This window comes from Pyrgilauda ruficollis, unplaced genomic scaffold, assembly GCF_017590135.1.
Source record: "Pyrgilauda ruficollis isolate IOZ18807 unplaced genomic scaffold, ASM1759013v1 scaffold41, whole genome shotgun sequence".
Taxonomy (NCBI): Eukaryota; Metazoa; Chordata; class Aves; order Passeriformes; family Passeridae; genus Pyrgilauda; species Pyrgilauda ruficollis.
Genome location: NW_024525601.1, coordinates 2462293 through 2489959, shown reverse-complemented (window position 1 = coordinate 2489959; position 27667 = coordinate 2462293). Strand labels below are relative to the sequence as shown.

General features: G+C 39.8%; 1 protein-coding gene across 1 annotated transcript in view; it reads left to right on the top strand.

The window, feature by feature from the left end:
- The first annotated feature begins 1334 nt into the window (after positions 1–1334).
- The window catches only part of GNAL (G protein subunit alpha L), a 178646-nt gene continuing 152313 nt past the window's right edge, over positions 1335–27667 (top strand). Inside the window, exon 1 of the mRNA XM_041477569.1 lies at positions 1335–1974. Within this exon, the coding sequence (XP_041333503.1) occupies positions 1515–1974 (460 nt within the window). The 5' untranslated portion in view covers positions 1335–1514. The remainder of the gene's footprint in view (positions 1975–27667) is intronic.

The window sequence follows — 27667 nt, the reverse complement described above, 5'->3', positions numbered from 1 at the left end:
TTAAAAGGAATCTATTTATTTTATGCCTGTGTAGGGTGTTGGGGATTTTTTTCCTGTGAATGTTAACACACAACTCTCTGCTTGGTATAAACATATTTTATAGGATGTTTGTTAAACCATTTGACACAAATAGATCTGCCACAAAACAAATTCTGTTTGCCATATCCAGGAATCAAAAACTGCGCCCAATTTGCTCTAATTCATTAATTGTAAAGAAGCATGGGAATTTTACCTCCCTCTGTTTCTTCATACCGCATTATATAAACAGTGGCATCTATTAAGAAAATATTGGTCACTGCAAAAAACCAGGAGATAAAGCCAATGACCTAATACAACAGGTCATTACGGAATCCAAAGAGATGCTGCATGAATAAAGACGTTCATGAACATAGTCAAGGTTACTGAAGTTAGAGTCTCTAAATTATGCTAAGGTACATGTCAGTCATAATAGTGAACACATGACACGACCTTTGCTTTAAGATTCAGAGACCCAGTTTCATCCACTAGCCACGTGTTCCTGAAAAAGGACGGCTGGGATTATGAAGAACATGGAGATGCATGAGGCAGAAGGACAGCCTATTTGAGACACATTCCAAGTAACCTGAATTTTTCCGGGTCTTCTCTTGAGGAGAGCTGCCACCGCCTTGGAACTGGCTTTCTAGCACCAGCCTTTCCTCCCCAGCCCACAGCAGCACGCTGCTGGAGTACTACTGCTGCCAACACTGACTGAGACAGCGAGCAAACCCCAACATTGCCTATTATTTTCTCCTGCCGTCGCACCCAAAGCCTTCCTCCCACGGCATCCTTAGTCAGCGCGTGGGCGAGGAGCCGCATGTGTGTGCACAGGGCTCAGAGCCGTGTTGTAGCTGTGAGGATGCCAGGCTGCCGGGGGCTGCTTCGGCCTCTCCGGGGCCGCTGTCACCGTGCGGGGTCCCTCTCAGTGAGAGGCCTCCGCCTCGGCTTCTCCCCCTGGGATGCCGGGGGAGACGTTGTCTGTCAGGGGCATAGCCCTGGAGGGGCACGGCTGTGTGCAGCTCTCGGGGCTCGCACATGCGGCACGGCGGCCCTTCCAGGCAGGGAGGGAACACGGAGTGGGGGAGGAAGCAAGGAGGGCGGGTGGCGTGAGGGGCGAGGGTCTCCCGGGCAGGGCGCGGAGCGGGAATTCCGGGAGACCCCGGCCCCTCGGGCGGGCCGGGCGGGGGGCGGGGGGCTGCGCTCCGTGTGCGCCTGTGTGCCGGCGCGGCGCCCCCGCCCTTCCCCCGGCGGCGCTGCGCGGTGGGCTGGCGCTGGGGTATTTACGGTAACGTGGACCCGGCGGTGGCAGCTCGGTCGGTGTCAGGTGATCGGCGCCGAGGAGCCGCCGCCACAGCCCGGGAGGAAGATGCAAGATGGCCCAGCGGGGCCGTGAGGGGCTCCGCGGCGCCCCTTCCCCGCCCGCCGCCTGCCCGGCCGGCGGGAAGCGCTGAGGCCAGCGCCGCCGCGCCACAGCCCGTCCCCGGCGGGGGCACCGAGCCATGGGGCTCTGCTACAGCCTGCGCCCGCGGCTCTTCGGCGACGCCGGCGGCGGCGGCTCCATCTCCAGCGCCGCCTCGGAGCCCGAAGCGCCGGCGGAGCCTCACGCCGCCCCGCAGCCGCAGCCTCTCGGCGTCCCGCTCCGGCCCGGCGGTAAGCCCGGCGGGGAGGCGGACGGGCCGCCGCTGCTGCTGCTGCAGAACGGCGGCGGCGGCAATGGGGCGGCCCCCGAGCGGCAGCCGGCGCTGCCCAAGGCCGGCGGCCCCGGCCTTGGCGGCGGGGGGAAGGCGGCGCGGCAGCAGGCGCTGCACCAGCCGCCGGCGCTCCAGAGGACCTGGGAGAAGCTGCGCCTGGAGGAGCGGGAGGCGGAGAAGGAGGCGAGGAAAGTCAGTAAGAGCATCGACCGGGCGCTCAAGGAGCAGAAGCGGGAGTACAAGCAGACGCACCGCCTGCTGCTGCTCGGTACGTGTGTCTGTCTGTCTGTCTGTCTCTCTGTGCGGGGGTGTGCCGGGGCAGGCAGGTGCCCCGCGGGACTCCCCGGCAGCGCCCCCTCCCCGGCTTCCCCTGCTTTCCTTGGGCACCCTCCATCCCTCCTTTGTCTCCCCGCTGGCCCCCCCGGCCCTGCCCTCCCGCCCCCCGGCCGTGTCCGGCCCCGGGCTCTCCCCCAGACGGGTTTACACCTTCTTTTCCCTTCCTCCTCCCCCTGGTCTCTCCTCCCCGCTTCTCGCCCTGGCAGCGGTTCTGCAATGGAGAACACGATCGGCGCTTGTCGGGCGAGGGCGAGCGGCTCCACCCAGGCAGGCGGGCGGGCGGGAGCGATGCGGATGGGGGAGCAGCGGGGTCTTCCCGGGTGGAGGAGCCCTGCCGGGAGGGGGCTGCCCCATCGCCCGCGGCGGGAACTTCGCTCGGCACCCTCGCAACTCGGAAACACGAACGGAAAAAAAATAATAATAATAATAACATTTTTTAAAAGTCACGGTGGAAAGGAGGTAAAATGGCCATGCAAGTGTGTAGCCTGTGGATGGTCCTCCTGTGCCGCGTGTAAGCAGGGATGGTTTAATGAGGAGCGGCTTGAGGCTCCTAAATGAGAGGAGTGGTGATGAGCAATAGGCTCCTTATTTAAAGAAGCAGTGAGCGGAGTAAGGGGAAATAAGAGGGTGTAGATATATACATTCCTCAGACATCGCCTCTACTACAAGATGTGTTCTTCAGCTGCAGGCTCTCAGATTTTTTAGGGACGACTTGCCAGCTTTTGTCCCCTCTTCTCTGGGGTGCTACGTGCGGTCTGCTGTTGCCACTGCTCTTTCTAAGCATTAGTTAATAGTCCTCTCCGGAGGATTTGTACCAGCTGATACATTTACAGTATGAAAACCACAGGGGTATCTAATACAAGCATCTCATTTCCTGCAGGAAACAGAACAGTCATACTGCAGGGCTTTTTTTTTATAGTCTGAGCAGAGGGCTTATTTGGCCTCTTAGCTGTGGTCATAAATATCTGTTTTCTGTTAGCATGAAAATACTGATTTGCTTTTTGCATTAGCTTCTTTGCCTGTTCTCATAAAGTTGCGTGGCACAGAGTTTTGGTGCTTATCTAAGTGCATTCCAGATTTGGGGTTGTCTTTACATCCTTCTTTATAAAACTCTCTTTCTGTTTTACTGGATTCCTTCATTCCTGTTGGAGGGTAAGGGGAGGAGAAAATATGAAATACAGCAGTGGACAAAAGGTATGCCAGAACTGTAGTGCTTGATTTCCATAAAACAAATAATGGGCTTTATTATTACCCATAAAATACCAGCTTGTAGGATAGTAGTGTAGCTGGCAGAAAGGAAGCAAGAAGAAGACGTAATTCATACTCTATGGAATTATTATTATCAGTAGTAGTAGTAGTGGTGAAATGTTTCTTCTGATTCTTGAACTGTTGCAGTAATTAACTCTTTGATATGCCTTTTTTAATGAAATATTAAAAATTTTTTTTTTTCTTCCTCAAGCATCTGAATATGTGTTTTGACTAGTATGGCTGCAAGAAGGCAGAGATCCCGTTTAGTGGCCTTCCTCTGGAGCGCATTGTCATTGAACAAAAGAATTCTGACAAATAGATACTGTGTGTAGTCTATAGCATGGGTGGTTGTCATAGTAAACCAGAGCAGTAAACACCTGTTCAGAAACAATGACATTTGAAAAATAAATCATCTCTGACCTTTGGCACCCTAAAAGAAATTCAACACTCCTAAGACTCCCTGTGTTGAATTTTGTTTAAAATCCGTGTCATAATCAAAAAAGATTCTCTTGATCTCCATGTTGCTGGGAGGAAATGTTGGATTATTGTTTCAGGTCTTGCAGATCAGGGCCTGATTTAAATGTTTCATTTGGATGTAGGGAGAGCTGCAGGTGCTTTATATTGTTTCTGAAAGTAGTGGAAAGGCTGCTGTAGATAAGAAGAAATTATTTAGAATGGGGAAGGGTTTATTTGTCAGAGAAGGAGTAAACCAAAATTGCTGCACAAGGTAATAGGTTTCAGTCTTGCACAGAGAAAAAGACTTAAAATGTACACAAAGGTCCTTTAGAATAAAGAATATTACCAGCCTGATATTTTATAGCATTTCAAGTTGTAAATAACTGGATCCTTGCCCCTAAGGGCTTCCTGGCAGAGTGAACCTGAAAAGCGTACCTTTGCTAGAGAGAGGAGGAATATTTTTGTACATCAGCATGGAGGAAATGCACAGCAGAGGTGAAATGGTGAATGCAGTGACAGCAGAGCACCATCACAGAACAAACAAAGTTGAGCAACAGCGTTGGCGTGGGCTTTGTGTTTCTTTTTTTAAACAGAAGTTTGTAAATAATAGCCTCATTTTGCCTTGCCCTTGTGTATGCCGTACATTTACTGGGGCAAGTTTAGAAGATATTATTGAAATTTTAGAGAAAAATACGGTGTATATTTTAAGGAGCTACTATTAGATATCAAAAGGGTGTGCAAACAAATGCACTAATATAAGAATAATGAGAATCCTTAGAATCTAAATAAGTAGTATATTAGAAGAGAAGCTTATAAATGTTTGAAAACGACCTTTCCTTAAAAGCACACTTACTCTTTTATTATGTCAAATGAAAACAGTCAGCTTTGTGATGAGCTGTGCATATCAGTTACCAAGATATTATGAAGTCTCAAAGGCTTTTCATAGTGTATGTTGGTAAATACCTCTCAAAGAGCCTGTTCTTGCCTGTTACAGCTTACCCCAACTAATGTCTCGTGGTGCACGTGATGTTTTGACACTCTCCCCTAACCTACATTCGGAAGCACTTAATGTGTTTTGTCATAACCAGTGATTGTGAAAGGCAGGGTGTGCAGTAAGTGCTCAAGATCAGCTCTCAGTCTGTGCCTCCCCCATAAATAGGTGTTTAAGTATCAGGTGGCTGTAGCTGTGATGCTGAGGCTTTACTGGTGCACTGGAGTAACAGCAGATGTGGTTTGGGTCCATTTGTTTTTCTTCTGAAAGAAGAATCCACATAAAATGGAAACTGGCTTTCCACCACAGTTGGCTGTTTCTTGCTTAAAATCCACTTTAAAAATACAATAAATTGATTGATTATTGAATTGATTATTTGGTGCTGTATTATTTGTAGGGGGGTTTATTTCCTTTTCTTTTTATAAGTGAAGTGTTCATCTGTGCAGAATTCTTAGGATGCTTTTACTAACCCTGAGATGAGGATTTTTTTTTTAAGCATATTTATTTTTTGAACATATTTGCAGGGCTTGATCGGAGTTTTGTAGCTTTGGTTTGTGTTTTGTTTTCTGTTTGGTCTTTTTTCCACAGAATTGCAGTCACCCTCTTCTGCAAGATTGTTTTAGCTGCTGATTTCCTAGAAACTGTAGAAACATTACAAATCACTTTATAGAAGCAATTTACATTCTCATTTGCAGTCTCATATTTTAAACTATTTTGTGAGTAAGTGGGGTGAAGGGGAATTGGCTTTAAACAGAGTGTTAACCGTTGTGGTATAATTAAGGCTCATGTAATGTTGAAGTAAGCTATAAATTGATTTTTTTTTTTCCTAGATAGCTGTTGTCTTCTAACCTCTGACTCCTATTTTTTTCCATTTACCCTGACTCCTGCTTGCTATCCTAACTTGGGATGACTTTCTCAAGCAGAACACATTCTTTTACACTTCCTTGCTAAATTGAAACTGAAAGTGTTCTGAGTAAAAGCTTTTCTGTTCAACAGAAACTGAAAGTAATGATCTAGGGATGAAGGGAGGGGAAACAGAGATACTAATTTTCTTCACTTAAAAGGTATTGGAACTACTTAAATGATATTTCAGTACTGACTTGATAGTGAAATTTAGATATGTTTGGTGATGTTCATGTACAAAAGTGTAGAAAACAACAAAAAACACAGTTCCTGTGAATTGATGGAAATCAAACACAAAGGTGCCTTGTCAAGCTTGGGAAACTCCTACATAGGAGCTCCCAGAAAGCTCAAGAGGTGTATAACAAGAGTAATAGATTTTTTTTCTTAACTATGCACCAAATGACTTGTCAGAAATGAACTTTCTGTGCAAAGAGAGTTTCTGGTGTGACAGTGGCTTTTAGACTGAGATTGAAGCCTCATAAATGTTCTGCGTCACAAATCCTTAAGTTCATCGTACATCCTCAAGCCAATTTTAAATCTTAAACCTAATGAATTTTATTTTGAAAATAATTTCAACTTTTATATGGTGCCAACTCATGCTTTTTGATAAATACCTGAATATAGTTTAGCTTGATGTGGTGATACTTTCCATGTGTCTGCATAAGGTTGAATGTTTGAGGTGTTTTTCTGTTACCACCAGAGAGGACTCCTTCCCTGGTCTATAAGGGAGCTTGGCATATTTAGGATCCTTACAGACAGCTATTTCTACTATGGAGATAATGCACAGATAATTGGTAGGAATAGAAATCTCCAGGACTTTGAAATCCTGGGCTGCAAATACTGATAAATGTAATAATGCAAAAGTGTTTTATAATCCCTAATACTTGGCGTAATTTGCAATGTCTTTTCAAAAGCTCTTCTGCTTTTGTTGTAACTTCACGGGAAGTGGGATATGCACTCCTTGCACAGGAGGAAACCAGTAGGCAGAAGTCATCACTACGTTTGGAATCAGTGCTTAACTTTGGGCGAGTTTTAAGTGTACTGAAAACAATCCCCGACTTACAATCCTTAGCTTTTCTTTCTCTGTAAAATAAAAGCTAATTAGATTTAGCCCATATTTAGGTGTTTTAACTTATTTCCATTCTTTGATTTTGCTTATCTTGAATCACTTGATATTTAAGAAAAAAATAACTAAATAATTTTTCCCTGTGTTAAGTGTAGTAATACTGGGAGGCTTTAAGTGCTGTGGAAGGGTGGGTTCTGCAGCTGTTAACTAGAACTTTTGGTTATTAGGCAAGTTTTGTGTATATTCCATGTGTGTATTCCATGAATGCTTCTTGGAATGCAGTGTCTTAGCTAAGCAAACTTTGCAGGTATGTTATGTCATGTTAAGGTCCCACTGCCACTGGAACTTTTTGACTGCTGAAATTTTGAAGAGTGGGTAAAACTCCTACATTTTAATCTTTGGTTTCCCTTCTTCCCCCAAACAGTTTAGAAGAAATACATTGTTACTGTGTTCATCCCTTTCCGCTGTGCAACCCACACACCCAATTTCTTTTTCTTTTGTTTTATTGTTTTTGACGCAGTGCAACTACAAATTTGGGGAAATACTTAATGGTGGGGGTTTTTCATACAGTCATGGCTTCCCTCAACTTACTTTTTCAAGTCAGGTGCCATTTGACCTTGTAAAGTTGAATTAAATTTTTTAACAGTTTTTTTTGTCTTTTTTTACATCCAGCAGTCTGTCCAAGCTGTTGCAGAAACCTGGCCTGCCTTCTGCTCACCAAGTTTAACTTTTTTGATAGTTACACCTCTTCTAGAAACATTTTGTCTTTGCTGTGTGGTGTGGAAATGGTTCTTGTCTGTGGATTTTTGAATAGCAGTAGAGAAACAAAATGGTGTAACTAAGATAACAGAGGTATCACTTATTCTCATGTAAAAGGGATAAAATCTTACGAATCTTATGCAGGATCTGGAGGAAATGAAGCCTTGTATCTGGCCTGTGCACATAATATTTATGCTTTTTCCAAGAGTGGATGAGCATGTTAAGTACGCTGACTAGTATATTTTATATTATCCCTGTAGCACTGTATGAATGTATGTTTGAAAGTCCTGTGTCTTGTGGTTTCTCTGCACATGAATATTAAATTAAAGTGTAGTAACTTAAAGCCTTGTGGAACAAGCTCTGTGAAGAAAGAAATGTGTGCTGTTGCGTTGACCAGAATAGGTAAAAACTCCGTAAGAAAGGATTTATTATTTTCTTTTTCTGTGTTCTTGTGCAGAAGACGAAAAAATATGAGAAAAAAGCTGCCAATTAATGTCTGTAATGTAAGACATAACATCAATCACCTGTAGTGGAACATCTTAGCTGATAAGATCTCTTTGAAGTAAACTTGAATTGCATCCTCAGAATTTGGTGTTTTATGTTTCCTTGGTTTTAAACTTATGTTTGAAGAATTATAAATTCCACTTATCTTTAAGGTAATGTTAGGTTTCAAGAATAATAAATTTGTTCTTTTGAAAATACCATTACTGTAGTAAGTCCGCTCCAGGTAGAATTAGAAATTCTGTGCTGTTATTTTTATTTTAGAGAACTTATATCCTGTGGGAACAACATGCATTTTGCAGTTTAAATCTGTTTAAAAGTAGAAGGGATTTTTTTTCCCCCCAAGTATTTAAAATTAAAAGAAAATTGAAAAATTTTGCACTTTTTCTATGATACACAATACACTTTTAACAGTTTCTTTTAAGAGGACTTCATTCCTTTAAAGAACAAAAAGAAAGTTCTTCTCAGCAGACAATTCAAGCAAATTATCTAGTTGGTCTTCAGAAAATGAGACCATTCCTTCTGTGATTTGGGTTAGTGCATGCAGCGGAGATAAGTAGCAGGCTTAAAAACATCTCTAATAAAAACCCAACAATAAATTGAGTCCTCATTCTCTGTGGGTATCGTTTCCTCACCCCAGCCTCACTTTCTTAATTTGAAAATACATACTTTTTGATACATGTAATATACTCTGTGTTTAATTTGTCATCTGTAGATTAAAATGGATAAGGAAGAGTTGTATTTTTCCATCATGAAGAATGAAGGCTATGTTAACCTGCCAAAAATGTGGGTGAACACAGATCCTTAGTATTGTGTGCAAGTGTAATTTATATTAAGCAACTGAATCTTTTATTGAAAACTGTTGTGAATATTGCTGAGACATTGCCAACTCTGCTATGCTGCAACTCTCTGAACTGCAGGGAATTAATCATTCTGTACCTTGGAGCAAATGCAGAATGCACTTCTTGGTGTTAGGTAGTGCCTTCTTTAGAATCATCTTTATTTTCCCAAATGCCTCACATGTGGAGGACAAAACTACAGCAAAAGCAAGTTGTTTTTTTTTCCTTAAGTGAAAGCACTCTTTCCAGGTTCATGTTTGAATTGATATTTTGTGTTGATTGTAGATTCATTTTCTATTCCAAATGATATTTTTTCAGATAGAGGTGCACACATTTGTCTGTGTGTGGCCACTCAAGTTTGAGTCACGTGTCTGTGTGTGGCACACGTTTGAGTCACATGGCCACTCGAGTTCTTGTAAAATGAAGAGATTGCTCTGAGGAGTCCAGGTGAGATAAACCAACCTTCAAGAATATGTGGTTGGATTATGTCCTGGCATACCTCATAGCCTTCAATCTTCATAAGCATAGGGCAAGTGTAATGGATTATGCAACAAGATTGTTTTGTAATTCAGACGTCCAGTGAGTCAAAGGATGAAAAAAAGCAAACTTATGGTGTTATCTTCTGCCTGTTCTGAGCTTGCTGTGTTTGTCTAATTCACTGTCTAGCAGAGATAGGAACATGATATTAAGCACTTCTAATGTGTCAGCCATTGCAAAGATGTGTACATTTTTTTATGTTCTTTTATGAGCTATAAACCTAAAATGCAGAAGAATATAATAATTTTTATAAAGGACATGCACAGAATTAAGCAGTTCATAATCTGAAAATATATGATTAAAGAGTTTGGGGGAGGTTTTGTGTTTTTTGATTTTTCTAAGGTTTTGGTAGAGTTTGGTTTGTGTGCCTTTTTTTTTAATCTAATTTTTAGAAAGGCAAAAGTAAGTGGCAAGATGATTTACATCTCATAATATGTCTGCTTTAATGTAATTTAGTCATTTCATGACCTAATACTAAAAACTGAATAAATAAATTGTAAAATTCCTTGATGTGTAGGAGACATTCTTCTGCTTCAGCTGTGCTTAAGAACCTCATGGTACATTGTCAGTCTGGTACTGTTACGTGTGGTGCTCTGCAGCCTGGTTATGTATAAACAACCTGGAAAATGGCATGAAGGACAGGCTGTAACTTACAAGAACTCTCAGATCCTTTTATTCATTTGGTCTACTAACTTGTGAGCATGGCTCAAGACAGCAGAGTAGCTGTTCAACTGTTTTGCTTTTATCCCTTGAAAATATTTCCATGAATGAAAACAGATGGGAACTACAGGACAATAATTCTGGTTTAGATTGAGTAGTTGATCTTCCTTTGATTTAACGTTTTGAAAGAAGAACAGAAATCTCAAATTCTTTAGAGTATTTTCTCACGCTTGGGATGGGGTGAGGGGAACAAAAATACCTAACCAACTAAGACACTACCCATCTGTCATGTAAATTCTGATGGCTTTGTTTTGTTTAACAGAGCTGTACTTCAAATTCATATTTATCTGGACTTTCCCTGCAGGTGAAATAGCACTGAGAGGGGAACACAAGCTTTTGACACTTAGAGAAAGATTGGATAACAAGCTATATTTAAATAGCTGCCATGCATCATTCCTTTTGTAAATATATTTTTCTTCTTAATTTTGGGAATATTTTTACACTTTGTGATTCTTCAGTGTTGTAAATTATTTATTTTGCCTTAATGGAAGACTAATAGAGAAACACTAGAGTTGAGTTTGATGTTGTGCTTCCTGATGTCTTGGTTCCAGGTCAGAAGCCATATCAGTCCCTTTTCCTTGAAGTTCTGAGTGCACTCCGAGTGCATAAGCCTGTTATTCCAAATTCTGTTGCTGCTCACTCAAGTTTTCTTATTCTGTTCAGTGTGACATCTGAGTTCATGAGCTTGTTTGTTCAGTAGTGTCTTTCTGACTTTGTTACTATTGAAGCAGTGCTCTTCGTGTCTTGTTCATTTTAGATTTTGGGTTTTTTTAATGAGGAAACTACAATAATACTATAGGGGGCTACATATTAATTCTGATGGCCTTCTACTTCTTGACTCCATGTATAGAGGTGAAAATGTTTGCTCAGCAGAGGTGGGGGGAAAAGAACAAAAAACTGCCTGCAGTGGTATTTGGCTTGTGATATGCAGAACTCTCCTCTGTCAGGCAATCCTGGCTCCAGGTATATGTCAGCTATGTCTTTGAACTACCAGAGGTGGAAGAAAAACTGTCTCACAGAAAAGCTGAAATGAGGAGAGTAGTTTTTTGATACTTGAAGTTGTTCATAATTTAATGCAGAAAGGATCACCTGAAGAGCACTCGACTCCCTATCAACTCCCATTTGCCAGTAGTCCTTGTCTAATTAAAGCAGATTCACAGATATGTGATCTATCTGCCAGAGACTGAATTAATGCTTTCTAATATGTCAGGAAGAGCTAAAGCAATGCAGTAAAAGGTCAAACAGCCTTTCATATATGCTGGAGAGCTATTTGGAGGGTGGGCAGGGAAGATGGGACTACCTTTTCATGCTTCTTCGTGCTATCAACAGCTGCTTGTGCTCCTGGTCCAGCTGTTTAAGTAAAAGCAGATAGGAGCTCTGATGCTCTGAAACAGAAGGAGCAGTTGTTCCACACTTGCTCTGATTCCCTATACAATGCTGAAGAGCAGGTACATGTTAATACCTTGTTCTGCTCTAGGGGGAGGCCATTCATCTTAATACCACAATTTCTCTGTGTTTCTGTGCATTGGTTGTGTGAGCAGTGCCACAGTCTGCCAGGGTTCTGCAGCACCTCCTGTTCTCGTCCATGTAGATTATGTGCAGAACAAAACAAATACAAAACCACCTCAAGCCGAAACAGCATAAAATCAGTACATCCTACTGTGCTGACTGCCTCTGAAATGTAACCTTTCCTTAGTGACAGTATTTCTCTTAAGATAAAGATGGCTGGGCGAGTAAAAGTTTTCTTTTTGTTTTTCTGTTCCTACCCCTTACTCTTAAAAGTAAGAACTTTTGCTGTTTGGGATTGTTGGTGGGGTTTATATATATATATATTCTGTATCCTGATACCCTGATAAAAGATAATTAGATAATCTGATAAAAGAGTAATTAAAAACTTGAATTAATTGGCTGTTCACATGATGTGCAAAGAAATGTTGAATTATTCTCTCTTAATCTTGTGTCAGACAAAAATAGTCTGAAGATATTACTGAGTCCCACATAAATAAATAGGCACCATGTTTTGAGTTCAGTCCTTTATTCCCTAACACAGTTCTCTCTCTGAATTTAGACTGATAAAGACTTTGGTATTGGTAGCTGCTTAATCAGCTTGAGGTAAGCAATGAGACAGTGGATCAGACTTTAGGAGTTCATGAACAATTAGACTAAAGTTCAGAGGTGACTAGTAAGATTTTTCCATTTGACTATATATGTAACCAAGACATCATTTCATTTCCTCATAGTCTCTGTGCTCTAAACTCATAAATTGCTTGAATTTTAACGTGAATATTACACTATTACTTCATACAAAGTGTTACTCTTTTGAACCCTAGTTCAGAATAGGACCCACCCTGTTCTACCTAGCCACTTCAGCCTCTACTGGGCTGGAATTCATACTATGCTTGCTTTCTCCATCTTGTTTTGTATCTGTAACTCACATAGTTGCTCCATTTCTTGAAAGAAAACAGTCTGGAATATATTCATTAAAAGCTAAATGTGCTCATCACCTATTGCTCTTGTCTGACTTTGTTTTCCAATGTATCTGAGGTGGGCATGCCTGCTTTAATGGTGTTTGTATTTCTTTTCTGCAGGAAGCATTGGTTTTATTTTTTGAATTTATCTGACTAGTTATAATTAGTATATATCCAAGTGTTTCTGAAACTGGCCTGTAAAAATCTTTGTACTCTGCTTCTGCTGCTTCTAAAGATATGACCTTGCAGTGGGTCATGAAAGAATATTACTTGACTGTACCAGGTTTATCATAGTTGCTGTTCCCCAGTGTTGCTGCTTGTCCACACTTGAGTCTTTTGATAAGCTAGCATTATTCACAATGGTAACTTTAATCAGTGGGTAAAAGTTTACTGTAGCTAGTTGATGGTTCACACTTCATTCTTGAAATCCATATATTATCTGATTCCCGATTTAACTTAAAATGTGTTGTATCAATTGTTTGCAGACTAATCAGGCGTACATGTGCTGCTTATAAATAATATCAAATTATATTGACATAAGCCTTCAACTTAATCAACTGTGTTTGCTGTCAATGTCCCTCAGATATTTATTAGTAATTAGGCAAATAACTTATTACTGATTCATTGGCATTAGTTAATAAATAAAAGTCCTGTGCTTGATGGAATGTGATTTTTCTCAAACTGTATGTAATCTAAATAGTGGGATCTTGTGCCTGAAAAAACCTTCACTTTCTGATGCCTTCAGGTTATCTCATAGAGTAGCAGTAAATGTGATTGACATTCCTTACGCCATTATCTGTTGTGATTTGCAGGGCATGCTCAGATCCTTCTTGTAGAGAGTTATCCTGTAAATATTAAGAAAAGAACTGTTTAGATCACATTGTGAAGACAGAGGGCAAGAATCTCTGTTTAAAGAATTGTGTTGACACACAGGGCAATTTGCTGTTACTGTTTTAAGGTAAAGAAGCTAACTTGATATTTCTGAGAATATGAATGTTTTTGTTAAACAATTAAGCTAACTAACCACGTTTTGGTCTAGTCTGGTGCAGAAGAGGATGCTGCTATTATGATTTCTTGTAAAACAAATAATGTTGTTAACTTGAGGTACTTTAGAAACAGCAGTACTTTGCTCGGACCTTTTCATCTCTGTTATGTAGTCTGGTTTTAGGGTATTTGAAACTGTTCTGTGTCCTTTTCTTAAAAAAGAAACCAGCTGCTTATTTAAACTGATATTTTCAACAGCCTGAAAATGCTTTATCAAGATGAAGTACTAAACCAGTTAAATACTTACTGCTACTACAGACCAGCACAGGAGAAAATGGATAATCTCATGATGTTGTGTTTTTTGTTTTCTTCTTTTATTTGTTACTGGCTGTGGTCCAGAAGCATATTCTGTACTGTGTTAGATTTTGCAGGCAATTGCTTGGACCTTTTATGAACACTGCCTTTCAAATCAGCTGACTCTTGTTACTTTTTGCCTTCTTTGTTTATGGTTGGAAAATTACTTAGATTTTGAAACAATCATTACCGTAAAGGAGGCCAAGTCAAAATGTAAACCTCTTAAATTCAAGCATTTAGTAAACTAACACTTTCATTTTCGGTCAGGTTTTTGGTGGCAATTTTATAGTTTTTAGTAAGGGTAAAATCTGTTAGAAAAACTGCTTATTGCCAGAATTCTTATATGTGATACATGCTGGAAATCAGTTCTTACTCTAACCTTTCGCTAAAATAAAGGAAGCATTCTTATCTTCACAGTCCTCTTCTTTATTAATAGGTATTTGACTGATGAATTAGGTCTCTCTGAACACATTGTGGTAGTCTCATTTTTTAACTCATCCTAAACATGCACTAACAATTATCTCAGTTCATAAAATACCTGGCCAAGTCCGTCATCCTATCATAGACAGTATGGGTTGGTTGATTCTGAGGTGTACACATTTTTTTCAGAGTATCAGATGGCTTGAAAATCCTTCTTGACCCCCATCCCTGATTGACAATGTATTTAACATTTCAAAGGTAGCCTTTCCTCTGTGGGTGTTCTGAAAAATCTGGCTCTTACTGGAGCCCAGTCTTCTAGCATTTTAATTAACTCTCCGTACAGGGACTGCTCCTGTGGAGAAAACATGCATTTTCTTTTAAAAGAATTTCCAGAATAGATTGTGAGCATAAACTGTGGAGGAGGAAAATTTACTTGCAAGTATAGGAGCAGTTGTGTTTCTGATTTTGCTGTAGTATATAAAGATCTGAAATTCTAAGTCAGTGTAATGTGAAAGTATGTAAAACACATGCTTTTACACTAAAGCATAGTAGGTCTTGCTGTAACTGCAGGAATCCCAAATGTGAACCTAATTTTGTAGTGTCATCAGTCTGGAATTTACTGCTTAATTTGGAAGAGGAAGCTGAGATCTAGAAGCATGGCAGAAAATTTTCTTGACTGCCTGATTTCTCAGTTTGATTTTAGCACATGTCACCAAAAGTGCTTCAGAAGTACTGAGTTGTTTTGTCTTCTACCAGCTTCACTTGGAGTCAAATGGTCAGCACTGATGAAGACTTACAAAAGTGTTTTGTTTCACAGTCTGAATGTATCTATTCCTTCAAGGAGAATATTCTTAATTTTTGTTTTAGTGGTATTTTTGACACTTTGTACTTGGCTCAGTCCTTGAATATGTATTTAAGTGATTTTAGTAATTAATTAATTTACTTAGTTTGAGTAGAATTTGTGGTTTTTAAAGGTACTCTTACTCTTAAGCCCTAAAACTGAAAATGCAATATCTTTCGGGAAGCCTGTAGAATGCAGCATGTAACTTCTGGCTCAACAGCAGGGTGCTGAAAAAGCTAGGGTAGATTTCAGAACAACAGATTTATTAAAATATTGACACAAGCACTTCTTTGCTTTTTCTCCTAATTTCCCCTTCTGGTCATAAGTATCCATTAGTATTCATGATAGAAAACTTTAAGCTGTGAGGTGAAAGCATAATAGAATCAGCTGGATAGTATTATATAATGAGTATCATCAGGAAGACTCAACTATAAGATCAGTTGAGTTTGATCCTAACTGTAGTCAAACTATCAAACAGACATGCAAAAGTTGGGCATTCCATCATGAAGGATATCTGTCCAAACTTTGGTACACATGCCTTATTTCAACATGTGTTTTGTGGTCTTGGATTAAATGGCTGCTTCCTTTCTGTGTTCCTCATTGTATTCTCATTCCTTACAGCATATACAGCATAGAATAAATAATAGCAAATGTGTGACATGTTGACTGTATCTCATATTTTCTTTTTTTTTGTGGAATAATTCTTGCACTGCATACAGAAGTCTTTAGTGTCTAGTGTGGATTTTTCCAAGAAGTGGACCATTGATATATTTCCTCTTGTTCAGATGGAAAATCAAAGTAGAAGTGGATCATGTTCAAATTGACATATGATCTAGTTTTCAAATATTAGTTTAAATGTCTACATCCTGGCCTACTTCTAAAACTATTTTAGAGAGCTGTAAAAATAAGCTGCTACCTTTTGTGTCCAAATTATTATGTTGATATTTACTCTGGTTTCTGAAAACTGCTTGTCAAATTAAATAAATTACATCTTGAGAATGGAGAAACATAGCAATAAAGTTTCTCCATGTTTATTCTCTAATGTTCATGCTGCAGCTGTGTGACCTCCTGTGATGGTTATCACATCCAAGATGTGAAAGCCCAGCTGTGAAGAAACTGAACTTTCTGGTACTGTTTTTATGTCCCCATGCCACCGTAATGGTCTGGGCCTCTCAGATACTCGTCAGACAGGTTCCCTGTCTTGACAGCATGAGAATGTCTTCAAGTCTTAAAAGTACCCTGTTCCTGGCTGTCCTGTGTGCAGTCTCCGCTTCTAGCCCAGTGAAAAACGCTGACTGGTAGCAGCTGTCGTTATCCTCTCGTCTCACTTCAGATCAGCATGAGAGGCAGTGTAGTGGAGCATGCCAGGTAGGGGTGACTGCCCCATGCTGCAAAGATCATCAGACTGCATTGCTGCTGCAGATTTCCATATCTGAAAAGTCTCCATCTGACCAGCTTTGGGAGCCAGAGGCCAAGCAAAGAATGAGTCCCTTACTACACCAAGCAAAGACGGATGGACAGCTACACTCCTGTGAGGGAAAACTTTGTCCCTCCTCCTTGCTGCTAATGCATGACAAGAGTGCATGGGAAAAAAAATTTAGGCAGCAGCTCATTGTTGCAGTCACTAACCTGATTTACCCCAAGATGAAGCAGATTCTTAATTAATGAATTGGAGGTTACCAGGTTACCATTCTTGTGTGGTCAAGTTGCTGCATCATGCTCATGGCTTAAGTTTGCCTTCTCTGTTCGTAGAAGTGCTTATGTAGTGGTAAAATTTTTATGATAAAGCTTCTGTATAATTATTAGATCTACCTTTTTTCCTTAGAAAATGTGTGTGACTGTAAAAGTAACTCTTCATAAATATTTCTGTGTGCAGTACAAGTTAATGAACATGTCATCAGTGGGCTTGATAACAATGTGGATTGGAAATCCTGTATTCCTTTGTTGGAACAAAATGGGATCCAAATCCCATTCAAAATATGATGCAATTTTTTCTTAATATTTTAGATTACGCATTTGCTCTGTTCCTCAGTGCTTGTCTTCTACCTGTGGTACTATGTCAGAACTAATGAATTCTTTGGGATCTTATCTAAGCTGAGGTCAGTGTTGGATAAACCATGTCAGTAATTCAGAAAAAACGGAGTCACAGTGTATTGTAACTTCCGGCTGTTGCTGGTTGCTCTAAAAAAGCCAGCGAAATTACAAAGAAAGTTCAATAACTTGTTCACAAATACAGAGTAAAATAGTAAATTTAAATTTAGAATTTGAATTACTATCAAGCAGATACTGTGTACTCAAAATGAAGTGTGATACTCAAAGCTGTCTCCACCTGCATTCCCATTTACCTGCTGATTTGGGTGTGAAGAACGGTGCTGCTCCATAGGAAGGGATTTGTGTGTGTGACCTGCCGTGCGGTGAAGCAAACTCCTCTGTGGCAAAAAGAGGCATACAGTTCTTGTTTCTCCAAGAAAACTGTAGTAACCTCTTGGCTGAGCCAAATGTCTTCTTACACCAGTTTCCCCAGTTTATAGGTAGCATAGTATCACCTCTGTTTGCTCTTTACTCACCATTTGCTTTGCCATGAATGAAGCAGGAGTCTGTAGCTAAACTGCCATGGCTTATCCCACAGCATGATTAGAACTGTTAATGCTGTCTTTGCAATTTGGCGAATTGGGAGTAAACTGGGAAAGAAAACTTGTGGTAATTTCATTATGAAGGCAGCATGGATTTTAAGTTTTTTAACCTTGGGGGGTGCATGATGGTTAATTTCAAGATCAGCTCATGAGATACCATATTCTGATGAAACTTCTGTACAAGACAGAGGCTGGTCTAGCATTTTTATAATGGCAACCGTTGTTTTTATTGCAGACTGAAGTAAATTCTCATATTCCTAGTGGCTCTTTAGTAAAGAGTAGCAAACTTTACATGACGTAGTAGGTGTTCTTTATCAGTTTCCACATCTTACTTATGAATAAGAATATGCAAAAGTCAGGTTTTGTTTATGGTTGTTTGTTCTTCAGGCCCATATATTTTCAGTCATCTTCTGCCAGATGTAAGTTAAAACTTTTGCAAGATGTTCTCCCCACTAATGGTAGGAAATAGGTCCTTTTGGAAAGCCAGGTGGTCTTTAAGAGCACTTTGAGGGAGTGGGGTGCACTGGATTGGCTCTCATCACACCCTGTTACAGTAGATGCAGATGATGGAGCACTGTGGCTTTGCCCCAAGAAGGCAGGTGCAGTTTTCATAGATACAGGGATGTGAAGGCAAGTGCCAAGGACCTTACGTTAGATGGTATTTCACTGTGTAATACTCACAAGTTATACTCACAAGACTGTTAACTCCTTTAAATATTTCTTAAGCTATTTTGTGACATTATATGAGGAAGACTTTCTTGCATCTCAAGTCACAGATAAACCCAAAACAGTACTTGCCAAAACAGTAATTGCAAAGATCACTGTGAATAGTCTTAGTGGAGATGTATTCTACAGGCTGCATTCAGGCTTTGTAGTTAAAGAGCAGTAACTAGTTAACTGTAGACATGGCAACAGCAACTCTGAAGATATTTGTCAAAGGTTATTAAAGCTTGTGCTTTACTTTTCTTCAGTTTCCCTTTCCCACCATGCCCTCCTCCAGTTTACACCACATTTGGGATGAAATGCATACATTTCCATGTTGGTGCTTGGGTAGCAGATAACAAGCATGCAATTCAATTATTTTCTTTCTGTCTCACAGTTTCTCCAACTTGGCCATTTTATTGGAACCTCTTATAAGGAGAATCTTCTCTGGTTGAAGATAAACACTGAAGACATTGAGAGCTTTAAAACTAGTTCCTGTTTTCTACAACTACTGTTCCTGAAGCCCTGTGGGAAGGAAGGATGATTGGTGACTATCCTTGACTTAGTGTAAATGGTTTGAATGGTGGCAGTATCCAGTGTTACTCAGGGTTACCTGTTAGGTCAGCTTCACCCTATTTATTGTAAACCAGTAAGTTTCACCAACTTTGTCTTAGACAAGACTGGTGTTGATTCAAGGTGCATCTGATTATTCTTTTGCCAGCTGTCCACCTTTCATCTCTTGAGCTTTCCTCCTATTTTTGGGTTGCCAAATGCATCAGACATAGACGAGATCACCTTTACTCATCCAGGAACTTAGTTGCTTAAACAAACAGACCTTCCTGCTGACTGGTGTCTGCACTGCCCTTCTGATACGCTGATTTGAACCTCATAGAAGTGATGGGATTCACTGAAGGAATTACCCATTCTTTACAGATAGATTCTCATCTGTTAAAATTTGTTTCTAACATCTTAGCCAAGATGTGGTAGATGTATATGTGATTCTAAGATGACATCGCTTTTCAAGATAAATGGCTTTACTCTTCTGCAAACACCAGTGTGTTGAGCTTGAGGAAAGTTTGAGTAAAAAGTGTTCCCATAGGTTCATCCTCTTTCTTTTTGAGCAATGTGATGTGCACATTTACAGTACTGATGTACATATTAATTGCAGACATCAGTCATTTGAAACTCATTCATAATGAGCAAATAATAAACTTGCAGGTCTTCGGGTGGGTGTTCCTAACTTCATTAAATCTCCCTAAATAGTTTTCATTAAATGCTGTTTTACCTTGAATTTTGAGATAGAACTGATTCAAACTCAAAAAGGGGTGTCAGGTTTTGAGAGAAAAAGCAAAGCTGATAAACCTTTCAATTTTCTGATGCAGAAGGGATAGCATATTATAACTGATACCTGGATTAGGAAAGTTTAAATACAAATATTTAAGGGGATGTCATGTTTCCTTAAATATGTTGGAAAGCAGCAATCTTCCTTGGTATCATGAGTGAATGAATATTGTCATTACAAGTTCTTGTCTTCTCAGGGGATCACACATCCTTGACTACTGCAGTTTTGTGTATATCAGCTTACCAGTGCTATAAATATAAATGTTCTGATGCAGGCTTATTCTGCTGCCAAAAGATGTAGCTAAAGAACTTAAGAAAAGTCTGTCCGCCCTGATAATCTGTGAAATTACCAGTGCTTTGTTCTTCTGGTTTAAAAGAAGTAAGATGTGCTTGTCCTGTTACATTTCGAGAAAGCTAATGACTAATTGACTGCTTGAGAGTTTGTTGTTGTTGTAAATTTGTGAACAGATTTGTTTATCAAAACAGCATGCATGACATTTTGATGGGGATGTTAATGAAATAGTGCTACTGTTACTAGGAGTACTGGACTCTCTTCCAAAATTTTTATGGTTGTGTGGACCACTAAGATGATTAGGAGGAAGTCTTCTCTTTCAGTAAAACTTGGATGCATAAATTGTGTGTAAACATGGCAGGAGCAGTGAGAGTGGTGTGGATTCTCAGCTCTAGACTCTCACCTTAGGATAAAAAATCCAGAAGTGAGACTGACCAGAGAAGGGTTTGCAGTTGAGTGTTGCTCTTCACCAGGTGTTCTTGAGGAATTCCTACGTTTTTTGCATTTTATCTTTAATCCTCGTGGTGGCAGCACACACCATGAGAAAGGGAGCTAGCCGAGTACTGCTGCTCTGGCGTTTAATTACAGTTAAAATGAGCGTGCTCGTACTTACACTTACAGCTTTTGTTTCCAGTGAGGCAGCTCAAAAACGGAGGGTCAAAACTTCATCATCTGCGACATCAGTTTTTATGAACTTCTGAGACACACTTAGTTGTGAGAAATATTTCCTCTTCTCCTCTCCATCCCCACACCAGCAGGTAAAGGCAGCATTTGTGAAGATAGTGAGTTGCTGAGAAAACTTACATGGGAGGATTGAAGTTTCAGTTGTCCAAAATGTTATCCGAAGACTATTGTAGTTTTTGAATGGTGAGGGGTTTTGTTAACCCCAGAACTAGTGCTAGAACTCTTGTTGTTCAAGGCACTACCTTGCTGTGGTCTTTCCTAATTTGCGAAGTCAGGGTCTCTCTGATGGATTCCAGTTGGAAACAGAGAAACAGTGTCAGGCATCCAGTGAAACCTATCAACACAAGGCAAAGAAACAAATACCAAATGTTAGTAATGAGGTACTGGTAACCAAATAACTGAAAAGTCACTAATGCACTGAGAAGTTGGTTGCAGATTTGACAGTGTGAAGCAGCAGTAAAGAAGGTAGATAGAACTAACTTTTGGTATCTGAAACAGCCTTTTCCAAAATAGCATCATAGGCAAATTTTTTCTGTAGGCTGACTGGATAATGTGAGTGAACAGTTATTTCAGGGTAGAAGTGTTGGTTTGTAAACCAGCACAGGCATGGGCTTGTTTCATGTCATCTGCCTGACCTCACAATCACACATCAGTTTCCTGAGATCTTCTTTCACCTGACCAGAAGTGTCAGGTATTTGTTCTGTCTTCAGTGTTTCCTTGCCATACTGTGAAGCTCTCATCATATATATCAATCTTCTGGAACTGAAGCCAGTATTACTGAAGTTCATAAAGTACCTAGAAGAAGGAAATAGGATAGGAAAACAAGCAGCAGTTTATATGGAAAACAGGTAAATGTAGTCTGTACACACTTTTTGCAGGACTGCTTCTGGTATCTGACCTGAAATTGTTTAACTTTAGGAACACTTTAGGTGTTCCTTACTCAAGTAAGGATGAAAATATGCTCTGTCTGCATCATGTTCCAGTTAGAAGATTCAAGAACTTGAAAATGGGTAATAAATATTTAAGTGAGGGCATTTTCAGTATCTCAGAAGTGGGCTAAAAAGCCAATTTAATAGCTCTACCTTCCTGAGCTGTTTAGGATATAATGAATTTTAAAAGTAATACAAATTGAAGGGATAGGCCATTGTGCCTATAGACATCTGCTTCTTTACCTTTGCATCTTTATTTTAGTTATTTGAAGTCTTTTTTCAAATAAATTTGACAGCTCAAGGCGTAAGTCTCTGAACTAGTTATAGGAGCAGAATAAATTGTTACTGTATGAGAATCAAGAAGATTTTTTGCTTCTCATTCCAGAAAGGACATTAAAATACTACCAGGAAGAAGAACTGTATGTTCTCTGTATCCATCTTGGTCGTACGGAGAGCGTGCATCAAGCCCAACACAACTAAAACAGGAGCATACTTTCTAATATGTGAACTTGTATATGGGCCTAACCTGCATCCAGAATAGGACAAGCTCATGTGTGCAGCTTTTCATTTTCAGTCATGCAAATTTAAGAGCTATACCAGAAATTATCCAGAAAATCACAGTGTTAGATCTTAAAACTACAGTGTTACTCAACAACTGGCAGATCACATTACCTTTTTCATAATTCTTATTTTGCCTTCTTGCCACTGTCTCATTCAAGGAAATTTTTGAAGCTCAGTAGTCTTGTTTTATGTTGTTAAATGTGGTAGATTTATGAACTTCCATTACCCAAATCACTACTTGTATTGTAAGTGTTAATGATGGGATTGTCCTTTCATGTAAATATAAATATAATACAGGCTACTGACCTTCACTGCTGAAAAAGCATTATTTGATGCAGTGTGGTTATGGAAAAGAGTACAAATAAAGTACTCTTTCTTTCTTGGTGACTGAGATGGGTGTTCTTTTCCTTTGTTCATCCTGTTAATTACACAGTGTAAAGCAAGTTTGTGGGAAGAGAACTTAACATTAGACCAATCATGATAGTTGGAAGTGGGCAAACTGTTGTGTACATAAGGATTTGTGTGGTTTATGGTCAGAGCATTGCTTTTATTCTGCAAACCAATGTATTGCAAAAGCTGAACCACCTTTGAAGGAATGCAATGTGGTTGTTTTTTTCTGTATGATCAGAAAATGACTGATAAATGACTTTGAATGACTTGATACGGGATTTTTTTTTTTCTTTGAGCATGTTGTTTGGTTTGCTTTTTTTGCTGGGAGTTTTGAAAAACCTTTAAAGAACCCTGCAGGGTTCTGCCTGCAGGGCAACCTAAGACTGCATTCAAGAGCAGATATGGTAATAGAAAATGCCCTGTCCAAGGACAGTCTGACATGCAGTGTCCTAGACTGAAGATTTAGAGGGAAAATTACAAGTTGTAGGAGTTCAGAAAAGTAATTTGTAACATGAATTTTGGAAGAATTGATTTTTCTGTGAAGCACCTTGGTACATTCACTGAGTTACTTGTTTTGTAGAAGGGGCTGATGCTTTGTACATGTGAGGAGGGAAAGGGAATGGTGGGCACTTGCGGATGCAGTAAAACTAGGTCAGCAGTTGGTACATTTACAAATAGTGGGGGTTTTAATTAATGTTTGATGTTGCATGGAGAATTGAAAGGTGCAGAAAATAAGACATCATTGCTGCAGTCATTCATAGGTACTTTTGTCTATATAGTCTTTGGAAACTATGGTTTCTGTAGATGGGCCACAGCACTTCAGCCTTTTGTATGAAATTACATACTTTCTTTTACTAGCATCAAAACATGACTTTATTGTCCTGTGATGCTTTTATTTTAAGACTGTGCAGCGTAACCTCTAATTATTGAATATCACCGATTGATAGTATTTGTAACATGGATGAGATAAGACACAATTCCAAGTACAGTAGGTATATAGTACACAAAGTGCAATTGCTTAAGAAACAGGCTGGTTGCTTCATCTGTTATGTATTTTGCATTTAAAACTTTGTGGTTTTCAAACCACAATGTTTCAGGGGTATTGGCAACATTCAAAGACTGATTTTGCTTATGGGTGGAGTCAAAAAAATTTCTGTACAAAATATTGGCAGCTGAGTCTGGCATGATTCACTTTCCAGACTAAGTAAGCAAATCCATTTTAATTGGCGTATAATGTTATGTCTTTCATTGCTTACAGAGTGTTACCAAAGAGTTAAGGGCAAATACAATTATTCCCCACTTTGTTACTGTACAATAAAGTGAATATGGACACTTTTTACTTTATCAGATCTTGCTGTGCCCAAAAATAAGTTTTTGAACATATTATCCTTTCTTGTGTGGTGTTGCATGTTGAGGAAATCCTTTCAGCTGTTGAGAGCTTTGGGGAATAAAGCTCTCATCCTTCTGTAGCATGTCTGTCACTAAGTTGAAAATGTTTTTATATACAGCCATTTGACAGCATCTATTAAGATCTCCATCACTTTCTTAGGCTATTCCTTTGGGGAGGATGAGTTGGAGTAAGTAAACAAAGACTTTGGGTCTATTTTGAGATCTCTGTATAAACATATGGTCTTCTGTGTCTTTAAGATTCTTTTAGGCATGAGTCAGGACTTTAGTGTAAGAAGTGAAAATATTTTTATTAGGTGGGAGTGGTCTTGATTTAGAGTTGGAGTATTCTTTTGCCTATGGTACTGATAAATTCATATTGTATGTCTGTAAAAGATACATATGTGGAAGTATATTGGGCATAGTAAACTAATTTCTGTTTAAAAATGTAATGAAATCTTTAAAAGGACATCTAGCTGCATCGTTTTTGAAGGACAAAAAAAAATACTGACTAACATTAAGAAATCTGGTTTAGGTTATCTGTGTCACAGTCACTGAGCTCATGTCCTTTCCCCTTCCTTTTGTTAATCATTCCCTCATGAATTCCAGTCATCCATTTGGTTCCAGGAGGGATCGGTCAATTCTCCCTGAGTTAAAATGCGGGATCTATAAACTGCAACTCTTAACGTCTGTCTTGTGTCCAGATTTTTGAGACTATGTTCCTTGTAGAAGAAAGAGGATTCCTAACCCCTGACTGAAGAGTCTTTGTAATGCACAGCATTGTCTGTTACAAAGAAAAGAAATCCTGGAGAATGTCTTTTTAAAACTGTGAACATACCTATAAGTCTGCTCGTCTCTCTTCTGCTTCCCTTTACAGCCCTCTTCTTCTATGATAAAACTGTTAGGGTTTTTCACAATCAGCACACATCATCCTGTTTTCCTTTTTTTTTTTTTTTTTTTTCAATTTTATTTCAGTTTTCCTGCAGAGGAACTTCTCAGCTCCAGACTCTGCTTTCAAATCTTTTTTTGGAAGAGTGCCTTTTGCAAATCCACGTTGCCCTTTGCTGGAAGTAGAGCAAGGGTTTACTGAGCTCTACAGCTTCCTTGGCACTCCTTCGGCTGTGTTTGAATATTTGTATTTAGTGAACCATTTTGGTAGTCTTGTGAGCAGGCTAGAGCATTAGAGCATAAGAGGATGTAAGAATTAGCTACACAGGATGATTTGAGTGATCCATCAAAATTTACAGAATCTTTACCTTTTAGGGGATTATATGCAGTGTTCCTAAAAATGCTGTGGTTTTGTGTTTTTCAGTTATGACAGTACTAAAGCAGTCAGTCTGGTTGTATTTCTCATTAATCTTGAGTCACACATTTTAATAATAGCTGTATGTTTAGAATTTCCTAGGAATTTGTATTTTCTAAAGTAAGAGTGAGGTAGGCGAATTAATCTTTAATTTGATTATGTGGCTATAGACCTCAGATAAATTTGTTAGATAAACTGTGCGTGTTACGAGAGTGCTGTATTTGTCTTATGTAATCATGAAGTTGCTATTAGTTCTTGTTACAAAAAAGGTATTTTTAAAGACTTGATGTCTGTAGAATGAACATTCAAATAAATCCATGAAAAACACTGCAGGTGCAGTTCAGCAAAATGCGGAACTCGATGAAGAAATGGTACCATTTTAATTTTTCTAGGTAAATTTTTCACAAAATGCCTTCCTTTTTTTTCCTTTTTTATGACACCTCCACTTTCTTCCCCTCTCCCCAATATTATAACACATGCATTTCAACTTTTTTTGGATCCTTATAATTTGTGAACACTTGCACTATTCACACTTCCCACACTTGTCAATCTTCAGTAAAAACGCCTTCATAAGGTAGATATTATACAATTTAAAACATAAAATCCCCTTTACAATTATTTGTTATAGCTGTCTTCAGCTTCACTGGGGTAGCAGCAGTGAAATAGTTCCCACTTACTGATTTTTCATCCTGCAGCTCTAGCAGTATCCCCAGGTCCATATTTAGCATGAGTGGCTGAGACTAGGAGAAGTGGGGGAAAGGAAGATGTCCAAGGAGCACCTGGGGCTGTAGGAGACTGCAGTGCTTCTTCATTTGCTTGAGGGCGTGCTTCTGTTTTTGGTCTTGAAAAGACAGAAAATTCACAGTAAATAAAATGATAGTAGAGAAGTGAAATGAGAGCCACGTAGGTAATATTACAAGCAGAAAAAGCCAGTCTTGCCTTTTTCACAGGCTATTTCTGTGTGCTTTGTTCCTATTTCTTCACATAATGAGAAGGAAGTGAACTGTAAGCAGAAAAGTCTCTTCTGCCTAAAAATGGTATTTTAAAAATCCTGGTTGGCAACGCTTTAATTCATTGCACTTGAGAGGAAATCATCTTCACTGGTATTGGTGAAGTGAGCTCTTTTTTCTGCTGCAGCCTGGGCCTTTTCTTGTGCTCGCTAGAAATGTGACACTCATTGCAATGAAAGTGAACTAATCTCTTTAATCAACCAGTCAGATGCAATCCTGACTACTTAGGACCCTTGGGGGAATAGCATGTGCCGAAGCCTGGTTGTGAACGTGCAAAAAGGTGCAGTTTATATGCTTTTCTTCATTTCAGTCCATGCCAGTGAATGCAGGTGGTGTCACCCAGCTTCTTCCTCCTGTCATGTGCAGCTGAGCAGTGTGATTTTTAGCAACAAGGGTAGCGCTGTAACCAGCACTGTGGGAATTCAGACTGTGGATCAGTTTTCCCTTCCAGCCTAAATGACAGACAAATGTACTTGCCTGAAATCTTAGCAGCGCCTTATCATAGCTGTAGGGTGTTGTTCTTTTTTTTCGGTTTTTTTTTTCGGTTTTTTTTTTTTTTGTGTACCCTTTAGTGGCCCTTCTTTTAAGTACACTCCCATACCATTTTACTTCACTTTCTCTGCTATTACAGCCCACCTCAGGGGTATAAAAAGGGATTTCCAGAACCAGGTTTTCTATCTCAAGGATCTTCTGGCATTCACTGCTGCAAGAGAAGTGGTGTGATTGATTCTTAGGGAGCTTAAAGGCAGTCTTGGAGCTGAAGGGGAAGTAGGTCTGTTGCAATAATAGCTTAAATACTGCAAGAAGGCCCTGAAATTGTTTTATGTTCCTGAGAGCTCGGCATAAGTGATGCAAAACTGAGGGCTTAAGGATTGCAACAGCCTTGGAGGGAATGGTGTATGTGTATGAGTAGGTAGTAAGAGGATTTTTAAAAGGTCATGGGAAACCCAAGGCAGTCCATCAAACAGCAGTGACTAAGGACTGCCGAGAGCCCCTCTGTGAAACTCGTGCCTTAGATGGCTCTTCTTAACTGCTCTGCCTTCTACCCCGAGTTCCCTGAGACAGATCAAGATGGGCTGTTAGCAATAAAGTTATTCCCGTGCTTTGATAATTAATAACTCTTGTATGCAAGTGTCTGGGATGTGGGTAACAACCAAAAATGGCAGTAAGCCATCTGTATCAGGATTTCATAACTGTTTTTTTGTGAGGTGCTCCACTCTGTGGAGGGCTGGCCATCCAAACCACCCCTTAACAAAGGCACTGGCCTGTGGTGAGCCATGTACCAGCTGAAAACGGGCTTACATTGA